We start from the raw sequence: 22,876 nt of genomic DNA on the forward strand, positions 1-22,876 counted from the left end.
GCCTGGACAGCCATCACTGCTGGAGCCGCCACAGGCAAATGGCACTCAGATAGAACCTCACCCCTGGTGGGAGAAGCATGTAGCAGCTCTAGTGGTGGCAGCAGGCTCGGAAAGCTCCGAAAGCTTCAGCCACGCGGTTCGGGGGCAGGTCCAGCTACAGCCTCAGCAGGTGGCTCCTGAAGCCGTGGCGGCTCCAGTGACTCTCTCAGTTTTGGTGTTGCCATTTTATTGGGGTGGGGGAGGGGGCTGAGGAAGCCCAGCTGGAGGGATGCTAGGGTGAATACAGTACACCCCCACATTTAATGGACTTTCGGCATTAACAGACTCCCCTCCCCACATAAGTCCATTATTTTGATGGTTTGCTGTGTTTTATTTTAGATACATATATTTAGTCAGTCACCTAGTAATACTTCTGTCGGCTTCTCCTTGCTTATTTTATCCTTGAGGAGCGGGGGCGGGAGGGGCACTTTAATTTCTTTCCTGCTTTTTCTCCCTTGTCAGGGAAAGCTGCCCCCACCCCCACCCAGCGTATGTCCAGTTTTCAGGGCTTCAAAAAATATTCACTTTTAAAGCAGCAATTCTGAATGCACCAGGCACACTCAGTGCATTCACCGTCTCGGGTAAGGCCATATGTAACAATTGTCTTTGTCAGCAACTCCGGCCCAGATCTCACAAAAACACAAAGCTCTACCAGAGATCATCTTCATGGAGGCAGCCATTGCAGTGACCTTTGCGTGCTGGGTGCACCAGAGTTACCTCATGTTGGTACTAAGACCTCTGCACCAAACACAGAAAGTGTCCCCACTGCTATGCCATACCTCTCCACGCTCTATCGAGGGCTCAGGCATGTGCCAGAGGAGGTAGTGTCTTTGTACTCCAACTAAGCTCTATATGGTGCTCAATACCAACAAAGTCCATGGATAAACCCAGAGATGCCCCCTTCCACCCTCATGATATGGTCAGGCATGGACTCCACCATTACCCCAGAGGCCATATCCTAGCATGTCTTACCCAAGAGCCCACGAGGCACACCCTCTCAGCCACAGCATCCAGAACTTCAGAAACATCTCAAGATATTGAGGAACAAGCAACTTACCAAGAGCTATCACAACTACTTCACCTCCCAGGAGCTGACAGTGAGTGGCTGACACTCTCCAGATACCAGTAGAGGTAGTCGAGGACACCCATCCTCAACGTTTTGACATCCTTCACTCTACTTTCTCAAAGATCACCCTTCCGGTTAATGAGGCCATTTTTAGACCTGATGACAAGACTGTGTGGCAGACCCCAGAATCAGTGGACTAAATAAATAAAAAAAAAGCCAGGTCCCTGCTAAAGAATCTGAATTCCTATTCTGCTACCCATCCTATAGTGGTGAACACCATAAACTCTTACACTTGACACCACCAGTCAAGGACAACTGCCTACAATAGGGATTGTGAGCCTCTTGACCTTTCTGATAGAAAAGCCTTCTCCTCAGTCACTCTAAATTTTGTATCACCAACTGCCAGACCTTCACATCAAAATAGAACATAAATTTCTCAAAATTAAATGACTTCACTGAAAACATGCTAGAAGTTTATTGCAACAAATTTTAGGAGGTTATCCAGGAGGGCCAAATCGTGGCAAAGACATGGTTGCACTCAACATGACAGAGAGCCATCTTTACCGTTGTTATGATGTGACAAGCATTATGGCTTCATTTGTTAGACCTCCTGAAAGAGGTACCCAACATCATTCCAATTGCTGCTGTGTGGCTGAGATAGACTTGATACCCTTTCCCGTTATAGCTTACATCGTGCCCCACATTTCCTCTCCTGGCTGTGCCACACCTCTTCTTGCAGAATACTGAAAAATATTTGGTGAATAATCATCTGAACATTAGTTTCTGGCGTGATGCCATGACCAAAAGGCTAGTGTGATCCTGGGACGCTTTAACAGGGGAACCTCAAAGAGACGTAAAGAGGTTATTGTATCTTTCTAGTACCGCTGTAGTACCATGTTCATTTCTCATGCCCACAATTCAAGAAGGATGTTGATAAATTGGAGAGGGAGCATAGAAGAGTCAGAAGAAATGACTAATGGTTTAAAATGTGCTGAATAATAGTGATAAGCTCAAGAAGCTCTGACTGTTTTGCTTAAAATAGAAAAGTGGTGATTTGCTTAGTCTGTAAGTACCTGGACAGGTACAGGTATTTAATAATGTGCTCTTCAACCTCGCAGAGAAAGGTTTAACTTAATTTGACAGCTGAGAGTTGAAGCTGGACAAATTCATAGTATAAATAAGGTGCACATTTTTAACAGTGAGGATGACTACTGAAACAATTTACCAGGAGCTGTGACAGATTTTTTGAAATCTAGATTGGATGTATTTTAAATGAGCTGCTCTGGGAAATATTTTGAGAAATTTCCGTGGGCTGTGTTATACAGGAAATCACACTAGATGATCATAGCTGTTCCATCTGGGTTTACAATCTGTCAATCTGTGCCATTTTCACAAACAAGCAGTTTGCACTGGAGTAGTCCTGCCAGTTACGTGTAGTTAGGGTCATCTTCCCTGAGTTCAGTTGATTAAAGTTAATAAAGTTGTGACCTTGGCATGTAATTTGTATTTCTGTGTTTATCTCATGGCTTTGACATACAGTAAACAGAAGGAAACTGGATGAGCCAAAAAGGCCTTCAAATTTTGAGCAGATTGTGTCCATTTTAATAGACACAAAATATTTTCTTTTTCAGTAAAGGAAAATGAAGTATAGTAAGCAAAGTGCAATACACCTAAAAACAGTTGTGCTGATACTGAAAATGTGTTCTTTGCTGCTGTTGTGTTTTTGTTTTGTTTTTTTTCATAAAGGTACTACTTTAGAAGTGTATTGTATGTATTTTTGAGAGGTTTTTGTTTATTTTCTTAACTAGGAGTCTGATGTAGCTTATATCCCTACGAGTGGCCTTGGTGGTGAAAATCTAGTCACAGTGTGTCAATCAAGTGAACTGACTAAATGGTATAAGGGGAAATGTTTGTTAGAACAAATTGGTGAGTGTGCCATTCTGCTTGCTTTAATGTTTGTTTGGTACAATATATGTCAAAACTATTCTTTTTGGGGAGGAATGTGGAGGGGAGAAAATGGAATAAAATAAAATATATTCAGTTGCTTAACTGAGTAATTGTAAGATGGTTATTTGGATCACTCTAGTGTCACAAATCTCAAGGTATTATCAATTTCTTTTCAGAGTCTTTCAAGCCACCACAGAGATCAGTGGATAAACCCTTTAGGTTATGTGTGTCTGATGTTTTCAAAGGTTGGTTTTACTGTGTATAAATTTTATTTGACCAATGGATGTGAAGATGTAAATACGTATCTCACATATGAATGCAATATATATGTGTAGTTTGAAATGTTGAATTATTTTAACATCATATTTCTTCTAATGGTTTAAAAATCTGTAAAAATATAAAAAGTGATTTCTGTTTAAGGTGTAGTACTACTTTTATGTGTTTAAAGCACTTTTATTATTGTATGTATTATTCACATTTTAGTGGTAGAGAAGCTGAGGTAAAAGTTTGTGACATGCTCATGGTTATACAATGAATTGGTTGCAGTTTGAGGAATAGATATTAAAAGTTCTGGCTTCCAATCTAGCTCTTATTCCTTGAGACTAAGTAGCACCAAGATCTGAGATCTATTATCCAACTTGACAAAGTAACTACTAATTTATTGCCACATCAAAAATTGTATTGTTTTAGTGTTGAAACTTTAAGAATTTATCACATTATTTGTGTACTGCATCCATGCTTGAATCGTAGTGCAAATATAGTAATCAGAGCATCAGATTTAACAAGGAGTAATGAAGAGGGAGAGATGTAGGTTAGATATTAGGAAATACTATTTTACCAGGAGGGTGGTGAAGCATTGGAATATGTTGCCTTGAGAGGTAATAGATTCTCCGTCCCTCAAGGTTTTTTAAGTCCTGGCTTGACAAGGTCCTGGCTGGGATTTAGTGGGGGTTGATCCTGCTTGAAGCAGGAGGCTGGATAAGATGACTTCCTGAGGTCCCTTCTAGCCCTATGATTCTGTGATTTGAAAAGCCAGTGAAAATGGAACCAGGTTCAGATACTGGCATTATTGTTCCACTCCATTCTGTGGGTAGATCACATTTTGTTATGTGCACCAAAGTATACGTGGAATGTGTGGCTGTGGGTGCTCTGCTAATCAGCTGGGCAGCACCTGGGCAGCTGTCCAAGTGCTCAGCTTACAGGGAACACTGATTGGCAGTGGCAGAAAAATGCAGTCCATGTGGATTGGTTCTCAAAAATACTTAGGACCTATCAGATCTGCAGGAACACTGACGATCTCATAAATACTGTAAAATTAGATATAAATGTGTCCCAATACTTTGGCCAAAATTTCCAGTACCCCCCATTATTACTGTATTGCATACCAGAGTAAACATCATTACAGTGTTGCTATATGAATATAGTGTGTGAAGGTCTTTGAGGGCTTTCATGATTGAAGGCTTTATTATTTGCAATAGCTATTTTTGCATTTAGCTTTGTTTTATAGAGACAGTACTGAACTTAAATGAATAACTTTAGTAAATGTACTCTTAAAAATCTGCATTTGCAGAAATAGGGTGCATTGTTGAAATAGAAAATATTACAACTGCACATAGAGATGACACCAAGAATTTTTGCATGCATGGCTAGTTTTGAACACTGATCCAGCTTTGAAATTTGGGCCCAGAGTTTTAGATTTTTTTTCCTATCACACACGTTTCTCTTGCTTTCCAAACTTTTGTGGTGGTAAATGTTTTTCATCATTTGATCAACACAGTAATTCATCTGCAAGTTTGTCCTAACGGAGAGGAAAAATGTTTCATTGCCACATCTGGTAACCCTTGTTGTACTTAATGCAACTTAACGGTTTGGTTGTGCCAGGAAAATGGGATGTACCTGGAATGGGATTGGTTCTCATAGAACCAAACAGAAAAGATACAATCACCAAAGTACAGTTCTCAAAACTGGCATAACTGAGTGAATGTTGAAAAATAGGATGAACCTGGAATAGGTTTGCTTCTCAATAAACCTTATAAGGTGGGTCTACACTGTTCTGTTGGCAGAGTTTTGCCAACAGAACCTCTGTCTACAGAACATGCCCACATCTAGTAGGGCTCTCCCATCAATTCCCTCTGTCGACAGAGAGCGGCCAGACTGCCCAGCCTTCTGTCAACAGAACAGCCAGCCAGAAGTTCTGCAAACAGGCCTGCCCGGTGAACCCGAAGCCCTCTCTGTCTACAGAGGGACTCCCGGTGTGTCTACATTATTTTTCTGTCTACAGAATCTGTCTACAGAGGCATTATGCCTCAAACTTTCAAGACACCACTCTGCTGGGAAAAAGGGTGTGTTCTGTTGACAGTTTCTAAACTGAATGCATTTGTAGTGTGGACGCTCCCTAGTTTTGTCAACAGAAGGCCTCTTTTGTAGACAAAACTTTGTAATGTAAACACAGCTACAGAAGAGTGAGAACATGGAGAAATTTGGAGTAGTGCTCTGTTTTGGCACAGCTAAATCAATGCTTAAGGTTTGAAAACTAGAAGCAAAATGTTATTAGAAACCAAATTGACTAGAACCCTTTTTTGTGAAAACATAGTGAATAAGAGTTTGTAGAGATGAAGAAAAATATGCACTTAATGGAATTCCCATTTTAAAAAACTACAGAAATAATTAAATGGAAAAATTTTAACAATCCTTTTTCTAAGAAATCCCAAATAAAAATTAACTTAATAAATAACACTATTTTTGAAAAATACAATCATTTAAATAAAGCATGTACATTTTCCTTTTATTAAAAAAAAAATGTAAACCTTGAGTTAAAGACCTGAGCAATGCCAGGTTAAGTCTGCCAATATATGTGTGTAAAACAAGAGCAAGAACAGTAGCTTACCTCTCACCTTTTTATAAACAACCAGTGTGAACATTCATATGATTAGAAATGCAACCACCAGTGCATAGACTTTCAAAGTTAAGAAATATACTTTGTAAATCCAACACTTCTTTTATCCATAACAAATGCTAAACTCTTCCACTCTTGCAGTAAGTTTTGATAGCAAACCAATCTTTAGCTGACTTTCACATGGTGTAAACTATACCAACAGAGCTTACAGAATTTCTGGTTTGTTGAACAATAAATATGCATGAATACACGAGGGTTTATTAAGGTATCTCAACAAATATTTTGTCTGCAGGTAGCATTTGGGGTGCTTAAGAGTAAATGAGCTAATTATTTTATCAAAAAGCTAAAAACTGGATTTTTATGCAACCACATGAATTTTTCAAGTACAGGTTTTCTCTGCTTAGTTAAGAAAAATATCAGATGGAGGGGTTTTGGAATTAATGTTTTGTTTTCATTATGATGTAATACTTGTGACTTTACAAGTAATGAATCCTGACTCAGCTGAGAAAAATGTGTTTTATCACATTAAAATCAGTCTGTATTGCTAATGGGTTAACTTTATATAAAAATGCTTCTTAACATACAGTTTTGTTATTTCTACTTATTAACATGCTTATTACAGACCAAGGATCAGGATTTTGCGTGACTGGTAAAATAGAAGCAGGCTATATTCAGACTGGCGACAGACTTCTGGCTATGCCTCCCAATGAAACTTGTACTGCAAAAGGTATAGTATTCAAAAGCTTGTTTACTTTCAGGTCAATACTGGTCTAGAAACAGTTACTGAAATGGTAACAGGTTGTCATACTGATACTAACTGTCAAACATATAATGTGAAAGCATAAACGAATTTTAGATGTGATGGTATAAATATCTGTCTTTGAAAGATATGTGAAAGTTCATATGGCTTTTCATCTTTTTTACAGTGCTAGTTATTCCAAATATGTCAGCCTCATGAATTTTTTTAGTGAAAATATAAGAGTTCAGCAGTTCACAGCTGTAAAATGCATGATACACAAAGAATCATTAATAGTCAGACTTACTCTAGAACTTGTAATTTGGGGGGCGGGGGGGGGTTCAACAGCCCTTGAAGGTAAATCTTAACTTCTAAAGTTTTATATGCTCTTGTGCTGCAAGACATTCCATTGTTGGGGATGGAGGCACTTACCAGCACGACTGGATCACAGGCACCCAATGGAGAGTCTACAAATAGTTTTGCAGTCTTAAAAATTTTAAGGAACAAAAGAATATTAAATTATTTCCCTTTTCCAATATACCAAATACATTTTCAACATTTTTTATTTCACAGTTGTCTTAATTCCCAGATCAGCAAGTGAGAGGGAATGAATTTGTGCTGAAATTATTTTTTTTTGTTTCAAAGTATATTTGAGGATAGTAAAAAGTTGAATACCCAAGGAAAGTTGCTAAATATCTATTTGTGTCAATTAGGTTTGTAGTGTTCACCACTGGGAGAAATTTAAAACCAGCTTTTTTTCTGATGTGGTTATATGAAAGAGTTGATGCTAAGTTTATTATTTTTGTATGATTAGCAATGGAGCCCTCAAGAAAAAAATTCAAACTATTTGTGCACTGATGTTCGTATGCAAAGTTATTGCAGCTACAGTTGAAACTGTTAAGGTCAACTGTTTCTCCATTACACAGAACAGAAATGAAAAACATGACCCTATTTTGGAACAAAATCAACAATTTTCGCATGATGTGCAGTATTAAAGTGCCTTGGTATGCCCTGATATGTATATGTAAACTAGATGGAACATCATTGTTTTAAAATGTGTGTGTGTCAGGTGTAGTTCAGATCATTGTCATTGAGGAACATGCAAAAATCTAGGGATGGAGTGATGTAAAACAATGGCGTCAGCCTTTTTTACTTCTGCAGTGTGCTCTGTTGCTGTGATTCCCTTGTTCAATAGAGTCCTATGGAAAGTTAGAGCAGTCAGAGTGGGCTAAGTGTGGGGACTCCCTGGCCACTTTCCTTCAAAGATTTCAGGACAGGAGGAGGTTGCACAGAAACTGTTACGATAGGTCTATGTCATCTAAGTATCCCCCATCTTATGTTGGGGAGATCCATTTGTGGCTGGAGCATCACATAATGGTTCAAATGTAGCTGAGGATTTGTAGCCATTCTTTATTAAATACTTATATTTAAGGAGGAGAAATTTACATTTATATTTCAGTACAAACTTGGGACATGATCATTTTATATGTTGTATGGTACTAGCTTGCTGCTTCTAACAAAAAGAAGAGTCTAAACTTCATTTATCCTGGTATGGGACTGCCACCTTTAGGTGAAGTAATTATCAGCATGGCTTAACAAAGGAGTTCCTAATGACATTCATGCTTGAGTATGAATGACACTGTATGTCCATTCTGGAAGGGAACAGAAAAGACAGATTTTCAAACTAAGAAATACAATTTGTACATGTTAAAGTAACTCTCACGCCTTCTGGGTGCAGTGTGCTGTCCCATCTTGTGGCACTGATGCCACTTACAGAGAGGAATCATCTGTACAGCCTTGGCTAACAGCCAGCTGTTTCGTAGAGGTGTGGTAGAGGTTTGTACGCTAAGCTCCAGAGGTCCCAGGTTTGCTTCTGCCCACAGATGAGTAGAATTTGTCAGCGTTAACATTCACCTGAAGTGTTTTTTGTTTGAATTGTGATCTGCAGCGAGACAGACCTAGCCTGTGGGTGAGTGTAGTATTTATAAAATGAAAACTTTTGCCAACATAAGTCTATCATCTTCTGATCAGTGTTATTCATTTACAAGTTCTGATGAATTGTTTTATTCTCACTGATCAAACTGTACCTAATGAGTGCATACAGCACAAACTGAATAGAATACCTATTTAGATGCTTTCTAATAGCGAAGCTGCAACACAAAGTCATGTGTCGCGTTCTTCTGTGACAGGGAGAGCGCTAACCCACTTATGGTAAATGAAAGTTGACACTCGAACCATGAAGGAGCAGTGAAATACTGTGCAAAACATGCATGAGCATCAGAGGATGGGTGGGGCAAGCACTGTGGTGTTAGTGCAAAGTAGTATTTTCAAGACCGCATCATCTGCGCTGTGTGACTAGTTCTGAGTCTGCTCCCATGACTTAGGTAAAGCCATGTTAATATACTGGGTGGAGTGAGAGCGGTAAGTCCTCACCCCCCCGCCCCCTCAAAAAAAAAAAAAAAAAAAAAAAGCTTCCTTTGTGCTTTTAGTCAAAAGCTTTTACTCTCAGCCCATTCATATTGAAAATGGATGAGTAATGGTTGATGAAGCACAAATAGCCCAAACAGAGCCATTTGTTTGTAACTCAGAACCTAGGTACTTCACTGTGAGGTCCTGTTCTTACTCATTTCCAGGAATCACACTGCATGATGAACCAGTTGATTGGGCTGCAGCAGGAGATCACGTTAGTCTCACTTTGACCGGCATGGATATCATCAAAATCAAGTGAGTGCAAATCTGAGTTTCAGTCTAAGCAACGGTTTGTTTTTAATGAAAAACGTTGTAACTACTGCACTAGATAGTCAGCGGTTTACTTGAAGAATGATTTGGCTACCAGGATATTTAAAACCAAAGTGATGCGTATCACCTGGCCTCCATGTACAAACGTTGAAACATCTGCTGTATGTCCAACGGCAACATCAGAACCCTGTTAGTCTTCATGATTAATTGTCCCTCATACTAGCAGAAGTGATTGTAAAAGCCTTTTGCTTATGCTTCCCATTCTAGGAATCTTAAAACTTATATTCTGATTGCTAAATGGAGCTTCAGAGAATAATATTGTGTTTAGAATTTAGATAATGTAAAGGGCTTATCAAGAGTTTACCAAACTGTAAATCATCTAGACAACAAAGAGTGTCTAAACTGCTAGCATGTAGATGCCACCTGCTGCTGGCTAAAAAGGGTCAAATTATTGGTGGTGAACAGTTCATGCAATAAATTCAGTATCTTACCCTGCTTCTGAATTTTTGGTTGAAAGGATGTCATTAAATAAATTGATTGTGTTACTTACTGATTTATGCAAGCGTGTTTCAGCCTACTCATTTCTAATGATATTTGCCACAACTGCTGCAATGTGTATTGTCTGTCCATAAATTGGTGTTTGTGTAACATGGCTGATTACATAATTGATATGGCTTCTTTTCTGCTTCCGGTTCAAACCGCCAAACACACAAGGATCTTTCAAGCCAGCTGAATAAACACTTCTAGCCTCAATATTTGTGCAAATGTGTACTTTGTTTCTGAAGGAAAGAAGACAGTTCTTTTGATTTCTTTCACTACAGTAGTTAATTTCCTTAAGAAGTTCTTGTGCTGTTGTCAAAGGCAGTTGGTTTGGGATTTGTGCAGTCCATATTCTGTAGGATTGGCTGAAGTAAATGTTTGAGGAGTAAAGATCCTTAAATTTCAGGTCTATTGAAATTGTTGTTCTGTTCAGTCCAATTCCTGGGGCCTGGCTGTGTTGCTCTGGCCCCTTGATTAAAGATGTTTGTGGCCTTATTTAAAAGGGTGCAACTGATGTAGAGAGCGTGTGTGTGTGTGTGTGTGTGTGTGTGAGAGAGAGAGGGAGATGTGTACATGGGATAGGGCATTGGCTTTCTTTTTCTGTATCTTGTGTTGTGGAGTTCTGGTTAGTACTGAGTGACAGAGCAATGCTTCCCTTATTTCCCTTTGCCCACAAAAACATGATTTGTTGATTTAACACTGCCAGTTGGTCTTCTAAAGCGATGTCTACACTAGGAAAAGTAAGTTGAATGCAGCTATGCAGTTCGAGCTATAGCACTTGCGTAGCTAGAGTTGACATATCTGCAATAGACTTAGTTTGCCGCCCTCACTGGAGGTCCATGGCAGAGTTTCTCTCACTTACCTCCCTTATTTCTTGTGATATGCAAGGAGTGCAGATATCCATTGCCAACCCCTGAAAGGTCGATAGTGTAAACATGGCCTTTGATTCAGGAGAGTTCTGTCAGGAAAGAGGATTAATTCTGTGTGCTGAACACAGTGTTGATGAAAGTTACAATGTTTGACAATACTGAAGATCAAAGCCCTCAAGCCATAGAACAGGTAAATCATAGGCAGCAGCACTGCAAGTTTGCTTACCCCCAGGTGTCTTGCCATTGTTCTGGAGAGGTGACTTCTAGATGACAGGCTAATTTATTCTCCTGTGTGTGCCTTCTCACCAAATAATGTCATTTGAGAAGAATTTTAGCAAAGGAGGTACTTGTCCATTTGGATCTTGCCATAATTCTTCACACTCACCCACAAAATAGCTTTTATATCCTGTAGGAATGCACTTGGTTGGGTACATTAATGGTGTGATATTTTCTTTTCACCTAGATCATATTATTGTCATTTCTTTTAGTTATCTTTTACTTTAAAAAACATTTAACATTTTTCCAATATGCTATCAGAATAGTGGTCGTCTTTCTTCCTCTTGTAGTGTTGGCTGTGTATTTTGTAGTCTCAAGGAACCCATCAAAGCCTGCACTCGTTTCAGAGCTCGAGTACTCATCTTTAACATTGATGTCCCAATTACAAAAGGATTCCCTGTAAGTCTTGAAATATTTGTGCCTTTCAATGTTTTGAATTTTCTTCCTAGATGGGTCAGTATTCCTGTTGACTTTAAATAAAAAAAAATTCAAGTTCAGGAAAACTTATTCAACGAAATTAGGAAATCAGTGGCATTCTCTTGAAATTCCAGATTCTGGCTTAGAGAGGATGCAAAGTTACAGCTTTGGAGGCAGATCTCTGTTTTTGATGGTTTTTGATATATTATGTCCTGCTCAAAGAATGTAAGTGTTATACACACTGGTTTCAGCAGGCCTGTCATTAATCTATGAGTGATTGTAGAAATGAATCTGCCTGAAAAATTCAGTACCTGCTAGAGAAATGCACTGATATGATAGGATTAAAAATGCATGATAACCAAAATACTTAAATAATGAAGTATTTATTGTTATGTCTAAAAGTACAACCCTTAAGAGAAGTTTAGTACAGGTTGAACCTCTCAAGTCCAGCACTCTCTCATCTGGCAATATCCATGGATTGACATGACTTTAGGTAGCCAGATAACCACTTATCAGGGGTGTAGCCTAGTTTCCCAGGGTCCCATAAAATTTGTTTACAGCCACCAGTCCTGGCTCTCCATGGTCTGTGCTGTTGTTTAGCTGTAATTTACCCCTAAATGTCTTCTAAGAGCCCAGTAAGCAGTGGAAGTGTTGGAAATGCTGCTAGACGATGTTGATCTCCCGTGGTCTGGCATATTCAGTACCAGTTCATGGCGTATTCAGTACCAGTACCATGTTCGGTACCAGTCAGGTCCCAAGGATGCTGCACTAGAGACGTTCAAACTGTATTTATGTCCACAAAGGTCCCATAAAGTCCAAGATGTGGTTACTCAGGAGAGAGGCTTTGACTGAAAGAACAGTGTTTGTCTATACCGGGGTGTGCAACCTTTTTTCCATCAGGGGCTACAGGTCAATTTTTTGTGTTTTCCAGGGGCCGAACACAGAATTGCCCCAACCCACCTCCCCTCTAGGTTTAAACCCTTCACAGTGCCAAACCGCGCCCCCCCCCAAGGTTTAGACCCCCTCATGGCAGCTCCAAACACCCCCCAGCCTTAGACCCCCCGCCCATAGTCCCAAACTGCTTCCCACCCCTGGCCCCAAGTCTTAAACCCCCTGCAGACCCAAACCACACCCCAGCCCCAAACTGTCCCCTGCCCATCCCCAGGCTTAACCGCCAGCCCTGCACTCCAGCTGGGGCTCGGTGCTCCAGCTGCTGGGGCTCTGCTGCACTCCTTACCCCAGCTGCGACTCTGCCCCTCTGGGTGCCGGCAGTCGTGCTACAGCCTATCTATGGGACTCTGCAGCAGCCGGCCCTGTGGGCTGGATAAAAAGTCTCCGTGGGCTGGATTCTGACCTGCGGACTGCCTGTTGGACACCTCTGTCTATGTTATAATTTGAGATGCAGTCAGCAAGCATATGCATACCTGATTTATCTTGGACCTAGCTAGCTTGAGTAATAATAGCAGTAAAGCCACAGCACTATGGTTTGTACAAGTCTACCTGAGACCCTGGATAGGTACTCAGGAGGCTAGCCCTTGCCCACATTCCTTCATTGCTGCTGTTACTCAAGCCAGTGTTAAGTCAGATGCGTCTGCGTGTGCGGCAGTTAAGTTGCCAGAAAGGGTTTGTGAACGTGAGGTACAAATGGTTCACTGAGAAATATCCATAGGTAAAGCAAGGCATTTTATACTGATCCTAGCGTGCCAGCCTGCTGTGCTACTTTTTGGCCAGGTCTTTATTTTGACATGTTTATCAGTATTAAGCCAGATTTTATACCTGGGGGATGTTTCAGGCTCTTAAAACATAGGTAGGTATAAATGTAGAATTTTAAAATGTAAGTTACTAATTGAAAAAAGGAAGCTTGTTGTTGTTTTAGGTACTTTTACACTATCAAACTGTAAGTGAACCTGCCACTATTAGACGATTACTGAGCGTCCTTCACAAGAGCACTGGTGAAGTCACAAAGAAGAAACCTAAGTAAGTGTTTCTGAGGTGAACATTAATTGCAATAGAAATTTGACAGATTCAAATGAGTAAATATAAAATAAGTTGGACCATGCTGCAGAAAATATTCTGTCTAAAGTAGTAAACTGCTTTTCATCTGTAGAGGTCAAAGCACTTTATAAAGCAAGATGAGTATCTTTATCCTTGTTTTGCAGATGCTATGCAACAGAAGTGAATTGACTTATCTCGTATCACACAGTGGATCATTGGCAGAGTTAGGAATAAAATATGGATTCCCCAATTGTCCTCCTCTATACCCTGTTCACTAGATCATGCTGCTGTAGCTTTACTTCCGGAGATAGGATAGAGTCTATAGTATGTCTTTGGACACTGGCTAAAGCCATACTCTGGTTGGAATATTGTTGCTGTGACATCTCCAAAATAGTCCCCACCCAGAGAGAGCTTGGCTGGATCTGTCAATGAAATGGAATGCAGAAAAAATCTGGAATCTCAGAAAAAATGTGTGTGTACGCTGTCTCTAGAGAAGAGATAACATCAGTGCCCCTCAGCATTATGCCCCATCCTTGGTCATCTCATGCTGATTTTATTTATTATTCTTTGTTTTTTATTTTTCATTTTATTTTGCCTCTCCCAAGCTAAGCAGAGATAGGCTGACTTACTAACTGGCTGGATCACCAGTAAGGAAAAAAGCAGGTATTTCTGGAAGTGAAAGGAGGTGTAATGGTGATTCAGTAGAAGTCACTTATCTATCTGAAGCAGTATTAAATCAGTCTCCTGGGCTTGATGGTATTGTCACTCACATGAGACTTAAAGCTGAGGTTCTTATGCTTGTGTTAATTAAAAATCCCTTGCTAACAAGTGTACCATTGTTAACCTTGGCACTTAACCAGTGACCCCCTTGGGTAATTACATTCTGCTTGTTTGAGGGTAAAATCCTAGCCATAGTTTCATTGGACACAGTATTTTATTCCTTTTACCCTAAACCATTATATAGTAGCACTATGCACTGTTAAACAATTGTCCTATTTTATTCCACATGTGGAAGCATTTAACTCCTAGAATTTCTAGTATCTGTAGCATACTTTGGCGTGCATGGAGATGAAAAGTGCAGTGTAAATGAAACATTAGTAATTATTAACAATTTAAACAGACGGGGTGCTCAAATCATTAATTATTAACAAGAATTTAGAAATATCCAGACTGTGGAAAAATTTACCAATAGTTTGTGATATTATGTAATAGTAGAGAAAATTGTTGGAGAGCTTTATAGAAGTTATATTTTATTTCAGACCATGAAGAGATGAAATGTATACACAATCTGAAAAGAAAATGCACACGGTATTCTTAGTTCATCTGGAATGTACAAAAATTATACAGTTACAGTTGGCTGCTTTTAAAAGGATACTTCCACAAAGCTGAAAACAAATTTATGAACCAAATTAGCTGGGAGAAATAATTTAAAGAGAAAAATGTGAGCAATAATAGGGAATTGTTTAAGAACATCTTAATTTGTCCACAAAAAGCCTCATTTGAGAAGGAAGGCTACCTTGGTTTGAAAAAGCCAGCTGGGCTTAGGTAGACTTGAAAGCAGCTATTTTAAAAATACTGTAATATATAACAAAAGAAAAAAAAAAGAGGAAGGTGATAGTACTGAGTATAAATCAGAAGACTGGCATTGTGTAAAATCGATGAGGGAAGCTTAAGAAAACAAGGAGAGACTGACCAGTTGAGGACAATAAGGAGGGGTTTTACAAGTGTATTAGGAACCAAATGAATCATAACAATGGTATTGATCCATTACTAGATTGAAACAATAGTAAAATGCAATGTTGTAAGTCAGTAATAATGCAGAAAAGGCAGAAGTAGTCAGTAAAAATTTCTGCTTTGTAGAAAAATCCAGATGTATTCATATTATGCAATTATAAAGCACTTCCCTTTTCAACAGAAATTGAGAATGCAAGCAGCTACTAAAATCAGCAGGTTCAGATAACTTGCATTTAAGAGTTTTTAAAGAGCTATCAGAGGATCTCTGCGGGCCATTTATTGCTGATTTTTTATAGGTACCTTGGGGAAGTTCCAAAGAATTGAAAGAGAGAGAATATTGTGCCACTATTTAAAAGGGGAAAATAGAATGATCTTGTTATTTATACATCTGTCAGTCCTACTTCAGTATTGGGAGAAATAAGTGCATGTTTTGATACAGGACTTGATCAATCAAGAATTAAAAGAGAATGGCAATTGGCATGCCTTATGGAAATTAGCATGTCATACTGACTTGACATCTTTATTCAATTAGATCACAAGTTTGGCTGAAAAAGATAATGTTGATGTCATATGTAGGCTTCTTTAAGGCATTTGGCTTGGTTCCATATGACATTTTCATCAGGCAACTTTGATCAACATGGCATATGTTAGTTGGATTAAAGCATGGTTAACTGTTAGGTCTCAAAATATGGAACATCGTAATCAAGCAGGTGTGTTCCTAGTAACATGTCCTGCAGGGATTGGTACAGTAACTAACATTTTCATCGGTGACCTGGAAGAAAGACAAAAGCATCATCAATAAAACTTGCATATGATACAAAATTTGTAGGAGTGGTAAAAAACGAATAGGGCAGGTTATCAGTCATATGCAGCTTGGCAAACTGGGTGCAAGAAAGCAGTATGCTTTATAATATAGCCAAATGTACAACCATAATGTCTAGGAACAAAGAATAGAGACCGTACTTACAGGCAAGTGTACTCTTTTGTGGAAAGCCATGACTCTTAAAAAGTTTTGGGAGTTAAGGTGGGTAATCAGTTGAATATGAGCTTCCATTGTAATTCTGTGACCAAAAAGCCTAATGCTATATTTGGATGTATATTGAGGAATATTGAACAGGAGTAGGAAAGCTATATTACTGCTGTTTGGTACTGGTGCATTTTACTGGCATACTGTGTTTATTTCTGCTATCCAGAAATCACGAACGATGTTCAGTTGGACAGGGTTCAGAGAAGAGCCATGAGAATGATCAGAAGATTGGAAAACATGTCTCACAGTGATAGAGTCGAGGTGCTCAATCTGTATTACTTAACAAAAAGATTAGGTGTGACATGATCACTGTCTGTAAATACCTACTTGAGGGACAGAAATTTGATAATAGAAGGTTCTTCATTCCAGTAAACAAAGATATAACAAGATCCAGTGGCTTGAAGTTCACACTAGACACATCCAGACTAGAAATGCAGCACATATCTTTAACTGTGAGGATAATTAATCACCGGAACAACTTTCCAAGGAGGACAGTGGATTCTCTGGGACTCAAATTTTTAAATGGAGTTTGGATGTTTTTCTAAAAAGATTTTCGAACAAGGATTAATTCAGAGAAGTCTTACAGTCTGTGTTAAACTTGAGATCAAGCTCAGGCCGCATCTACTCTTCTGGGAAGATCGGCCTGGTTAGAGTGAAGCTTCTGGAGTTTGATTTCACATGTGTGGTAGAGGTGTGAAATCAATCACTCTGGGGTTGGCGGTCAAGGAGTCAGGGAGGTCAACAGATGAAACACTCCCATCAGCCTCCCTCTGCGATGATAGTCAGGTAAGTTGATTTCAGATATGTCAATGCTAGCTACACAATTGCTGTAGCTAGAACTGTATATCCGAAATCAACTGTACTGCCTAGGGTAGACCTTATAGTGTATTAATCAATACCTTGCAATTGGATTAGCTTTCATATTGCTGATGTTGTACTATTTTATAGAGCTAGATGGATTGATGGATATAAAAAATTGGATGTTTTAATATTTTATTTGCAGGGTCCTGACCAAGGGACAGAATGCTTTTATAGAACTACAAACACAAAGGCCTGTTGCCCTGGAATTGTACAAAGATTTTAAAGAACTTGGAAGGTTTATGTTACGCTACAGCGGATCCACTATAGCTGCAGGAGTTGTCACAGAGGTATGATGCTTTTGTAACAGATTTTTCTAGACTGTTAATTATGGAGATGTGGCAGTTCCTCCATAATAAAGGTTGCAGTCAGCTTCCATGACAAAACCCTACTTTATCAGCCCTATAACTATGGATTGGAAAGTTAATTTGACCTGAATACTGCCAGATATACTGTGAAAACAAAGGGAATCATTTCTTCAAAGTTCTGAGGAAAATTTGACAAAGTTTTTTCTGAATTTACAGGTCACTAATTGAAAAGAACCACCGTGTAAAATTTCAAAATTTGTCTCTCCTTTGTACTCCTCCAACTAAATAATACCTTATTACCATCTCTTCAAAGTTTCCACATAGATAAACTTTCCTGAAAAATTTTGCCCCAGCCATGTTTAAAGCAAATAGGTTGCAGTTATGTAGCATTGTTAATTTTGGTTGATGATAGCTTTGGGCCCAATCCTACTCCCATTTATTTTAAAGGGATTGTAAACTGAATCCTGCTCCCAAGAATAGCTGCAGGTATTTTCAGCTATTCATTTGAGAAGGTTACAGAGAGAGGCGCTATGACCATGTGTGAACTTTTTGCCAACTGTTATGTGGATTGAACTTCTGACAATAGAAGGGTTCTAATTATATTGTTATCTTTTTTGAAGCCTATGATTCTGGATCTGTAGGACATGAATTCTAGTTCCACCTCTATGTAATGTATTATGGAAAGGTGGGTAATATCATTCCACTTTTACACAGAGGCTCTTGGTTTGACAGTTTGTCAGTAACAGAGCCTGGATTAGAACTGTGTTTTAGAGTATTTTACCAGAGCTGCTCAGGCTTTATGAGCTATGTTATAAAGGTGCCTTAACATCTTTGCTTGTAACAGTTTACATGGGAGTCTGAGCTTAGGGCCATGATCTTGTAATCACTTAACTTTGCTACTGTTGAGAAGTTCCATTGTAACTTCTCTTAGTAATAAAGTTAAGCACATGCCAAAGTGCCTGTAGGAGTGGATCTTAAATAAGTTTGTGGCTGATTAGTCTGTTGCTTGGAAGGAAATTTGTAGGGTGTGTTCTTTATTAGCATGTCTACATTATGACCCTTTGGCAGTGGTCTCATTTTTTTTTGCTGTCATATTTTAATTTTTTTTATGAAATGATAAAACCTACAGCTTTTTTTCTTCTTTTTAGATTAAAGAATGACAGTGGTGCTAAGACTCTTATCGCCAACCAAAATGTTATCAGCCACCCAGACCTCTTTCAGATTCCAGTTACTTCAGCTGAAGGAACTAAGTGCAATTAAATTTAAAAAAATAAGAGAAGAAAATTTAAATCCCCATTGGACGTTTAGTGAACCTTTTTCTCTCTCTGCGTACTGCAAAACAAAATGCCAACTGACACAGAAATGCTAATGTTGCACATTTTTCATTACAAATATTCCCATATTTCTCTGTGTGAAATTCTCCACTACATCAGCAGCTCACAGAGCTTTGTGAAAACTTGATTGGAAAGATGTATTGGAAGATAAGATGGTGAATCATCATGAAACAATCTTGCTACTTCCAACCGTAGACTGCTTACATGTGTTCCTTGATTTGCTCTTTGCTGCACATTAATCCAGTAAAGTAACTTAATTGGTCTAATATATTTTAAAGTTTGAAATGACTGTCTTTTCAGAGGGGAGTAAAAAAACCTGTTCTCTTCAGTTTTAGAGAATGGTATGCAATGTCATCCACAAGATTATTTCTCCCCATCCTAAGATTTATTTAAAAAAGAAAGTTTAACTTCCTGCATAGTGGAAGCTGTGCCAACAATGGCTAATTTTATTTTTAAAGTGTAAAAATATAATAAAGTAGCCTGGTCTGAGCATATGTTTTGCCTCCTTCAAACTATATTACTGAATTTATACCCTTGCTAAATTTCATTAAACTGAGCATTATTTTGTGGGACAAAGTGCCTGTGTAAAAACTGTGAAGTAAAACTAGAAACTCCACTCGTACCATGTTGAGGGTACGTCTTCACTGTGGAGTTAGTCCAGACTCTTACTAGTGTGTCACCCCAACACCCCTCCCGTGAACAGAAAAACCTCCCGATTTGATTTTGGAGATGCTTTCAACAGCGGTTTTCTATCCTGGGTAGAAGCTATACCTAAATGCTGTTTTCACTTGGGTTAGTAACCTGCTCATTCTACAGTAAGTTTGCAATGCTAAACTGCTCAAATGCTGGTAGTCTTTGTGTCCTCCCAACAATTCCATAGCCCCCCTCCTGCCATGTGCCCTGAAGGACAGACAGATTCTTCCACTGTTCATTGAGGCTCAGTGTGACACAGCTTTTGGTGCACTGCAAAGAGCTCTGGGTTGTGATTCCAGGAATCCTAGCAAGTGCAGGACATGGCAATTTGGGTAGGATTTTAACCATTCCCATCCAGCATAGTGTAACCTGGGTGCCCAGACAGGAGTGGTGACCTGAATTAACACCAATAGGAAGACATTACCCTGTCACATGAAGAAAACTGAAGACTGGGCTCAGACATCTATTCAAGAGGTGGCCCAAAGTGAGTCCTATAGGTATCTACATATGCTAATCCATTTCTACTTTTCGCACACTGGTGGAGGTTACTTCAGCTGCAATCAAATGTATTACTCCTCTTCTGCAAATACTTACACGTGCTTAACTTGACGCAGCTAAATTATCCCATTGACTGCAGTGGGAATACTTATGTGCATCAAATTAAGTATGTGCATATGTATTTGCAGGATTGAGGCCCTAAGATATGCTTCACTGCACATTTGACAGGGGTCACTGGCACCCTGAAGGACAGACAAGTTCTCCCACAACTGATATAACTGACTGTGAAAGAATTTTAGAGAGTGTCTCACCACAAACAACCATAAGAAACTCCCAAGACACGTGGGCTCGGTGCAAGAACAGTAAAAACATTCAGACCTGAGCTAGGCTACCACAGGTGCCAGTTACCCATGGTAAATGGATGCTGGGTGCAGAAGCTGCCAGGAGCAGAAATCAGTGTGAACATGGCAGATGTTGACACTCATTGGTTGGGTGGCTCGCTCAGGTGAGTCTGGTGGTGGTGGTTGGTTGTTCCTTTTTCCGAGCCCCACCACACAGGGCAGTGGCTTGCTGCTCCACCCCAAATATTCCTTTATACTACCCAAGTTTGAAAACCTCTGCGTTAGAAGATGATGATAAAATATTTCCAATGGAATTCGAGTCAAATGTCTGGAATCCCAAAGTGTAAATTTCTATCCTAACTCCAATGTGCCAGGATTTTACCCCCATCTTTTCCCTGTCTGCTCTCAAAGATAGACATGCAAAGCCCTAGCATAGTAACTAAAGCAGGTGAACCGTGGCTTTCTAAGGTCAATGTGCAAGAATTGCTTGTTAGTTGTCTGTTTCCCAGTTCTTAAACAAAAAACAGAAATCAGACTTCCCCAATCTCGTTAGCTGGCTGCTTGAAGCTCTCCAGACTACTCTCTTCATAGGGATATCGAACAATACCTTGTCTTAAGGATGTATTTTCAGAAAAATTGTAGGGATGAGCAATACCTCTCCTTGTTTACAACATTCCTTTCTCAAAATATAAATATAAAACTCTTGTAGAATGGTTTCCTGGGTAACCCATGAGGAATTTTCTAAAACATGGTATTTTGTGTAATTGATCTGTTACAAAGGTGAAAAAAATGGTTCCTCTTACAAGTACTTTTATTACATCTGATGTGTTTTTTTCCTTGGGTCCTAATCCCCATTTTACCCTTGGATCAGTGAAAAGTGGAGAGCCCAGAAGTCCTGTGTACTGAAAGAACTTTACTAATTCCTCTTGATCTTCTGTCCTACCCACCCAGTTCCCCACCAAACACATCTTTAATAATAAAATGCAAATGAGCGAGCCATCTGTAAATAAACTGCATGTATTTGTATTATAGGGATGAGGTGGTAGCCACACAAACCCTGACTGCTGTGCTGTTGGTTGTGCACATGCAGCTTGTGGGGAGATGCAGTCCACCTTCCCAATCAGGGACCGAGTGCACGGTTTCATTGCATACCCCTTGTAGCACTTGTGCTGTGTGCATGGTCCCAAAAATGAAGCTCCTGTGGCCCCACCCCACTGCACAGGCCAGTAGGGCTTGAGGTTCAGTGTTGAGTGGGTACATCAGAACTGCTGCTTGGCTGGTTTGTCTGCAGTCCTCCCAGTTTCAACACCCCTGAAGAGGGCATTGTACTGGCTTTGACACCAGTCTGCATGCTGTCTAGGTACTTCTCTGCCCTGTTGTTACAGCATTGTTTACTGAATTTGAAGTTAGGGTTGTTGAGGAATTAATTTCAAATACAGCAATATGATACACTAGAACCCTCCTAATCCGGGTGGTTCAGACCATGGCAGGGGATGAAGGGAAGTGGCTCTGTATTCTGCCGCTTCCTGTCCCAGCCTCCAACCCACCCAAACTCCAACAGCTGGTGGAAGGGCAGCAGTGACTTGTTTCTCCTGAGGCTTTTCCCCACTGCTCCTAAGGCGGTTGGGGGCAGTGTCTGAGAATGGTGGAGAACATAGAGCCCCATGAGCTCCTGGGATCAGGATGCCAAGAAAACTCTCCCCACCAGCCCTTATGCCCAGACCTGACAATGCCCTCCCTGCCCTGGAAAATTCTATAATGAGGCAAACCCTATTTCTCGGGGTTGCGGGATTAAAGAGGTAAAAATGTATAATATGGTGACAGGAGATCTACTGATTGCAGTTATCTGCATGGCTTATTTGATTTTGAGAAACATCTCTGCAGGCAGCATTATTGGTGGCTGCTTCTCTTTCCCGGGCAAATAAAAAACTTCTTTAAATAAACAGAGGAAAGTTCCTTATAGAAGGTGTTTTATAGTGTGGAATATTGGGCAAAGGAAGGAATGAGAGTCCCATCTCCTTCCTATCTTTTGACTGAAAAGATTCTAGAAAATTAATTGGAGGTGGAACAATTTGATTTTTCCTGCATTTTTTTTTAAATCCTACTCTGTTCTAGTTTTAGCTCTACATCTTTTTTTGTCCTGCCTTCAGGAACATAAGAATGGCCATTACTGGGTCAGACCAAAGGTCCATCTAGCCCAGCATCCCATCTGCTGACAGTGGCCAGTGCCAGGTGCCCTAGAGGGGGTGGGCTGAAGACAATGATCAAGTGACTTCTCTCCATTTTTTGCTGGTTTTTGCAGATTTTTGCTGATCCTGCCACACTTAAACTAAACAGAATACTCTTGAGCAGTATGAAAAGCAACTCTTGCTGCTCATTTGTCCCTGCTGGCACATGGAGGATTCTTCCCATTTGTTGGCTTTCTCGTTGACATTGGAAAGGGCAGGTGTCTGCAACCAAAATAGTGAGAAGAGCCATTTTTTGCACTTGCAGCTCCTGAAGTATTGATTTTTGTAATGAATGTGAATACGAGATAGTCCTTAATAAACTGGAAAACCGCACT

The 22,876-nt window shown here is 39.7% G+C and overlaps 1 protein-coding gene across 1 annotated transcript in view; it reads left to right on the forward strand.

The window, feature by feature from the left end:
- Nucleotides 1-19,275, forward strand: part of HBS1L (HBS1 like translational GTPase) — a 139,621-nt gene extending 120,346 nt beyond the window's left edge. Inside the window, exons 11-18 of the mRNA XM_074990516.1 lie at nt 2,914-3,031; nt 3,229-3,297; nt 6,571-6,675; nt 9,318-9,408; nt 11,399-11,507; nt 13,402-13,502; nt 17,285-17,429; nt 18,596-19,275. Coding sequence (XP_074846617.1) covers nt 2,914-3,031; nt 3,229-3,297; nt 6,571-6,675; nt 9,318-9,408; nt 11,399-11,507; nt 13,402-13,502; nt 17,285-17,429; nt 18,596-18,607 — 750 coding nt within the window. The 3' untranslated portion in view covers nt 18,608-19,275. The remainder of the gene's footprint in view (nt 1-2,913; nt 3,032-3,228; nt 3,298-6,570; nt 6,676-9,317; nt 9,409-11,398; nt 11,508-13,401; nt 13,503-17,284; nt 17,430-18,595) is intronic.
- The last annotated feature ends 3,601 nt before the right edge of the window (nt 19,276-22,876 follow it).

This window comes from Carettochelys insculpta, chromosome 3 (genome assembly GCF_033958435.1).
Source record: "Carettochelys insculpta isolate YL-2023 chromosome 3, ASM3395843v1, whole genome shotgun sequence".
NCBI lineage: Eukaryota > Metazoa > Chordata > Testudines > Carettochelyidae > Carettochelys > Carettochelys insculpta.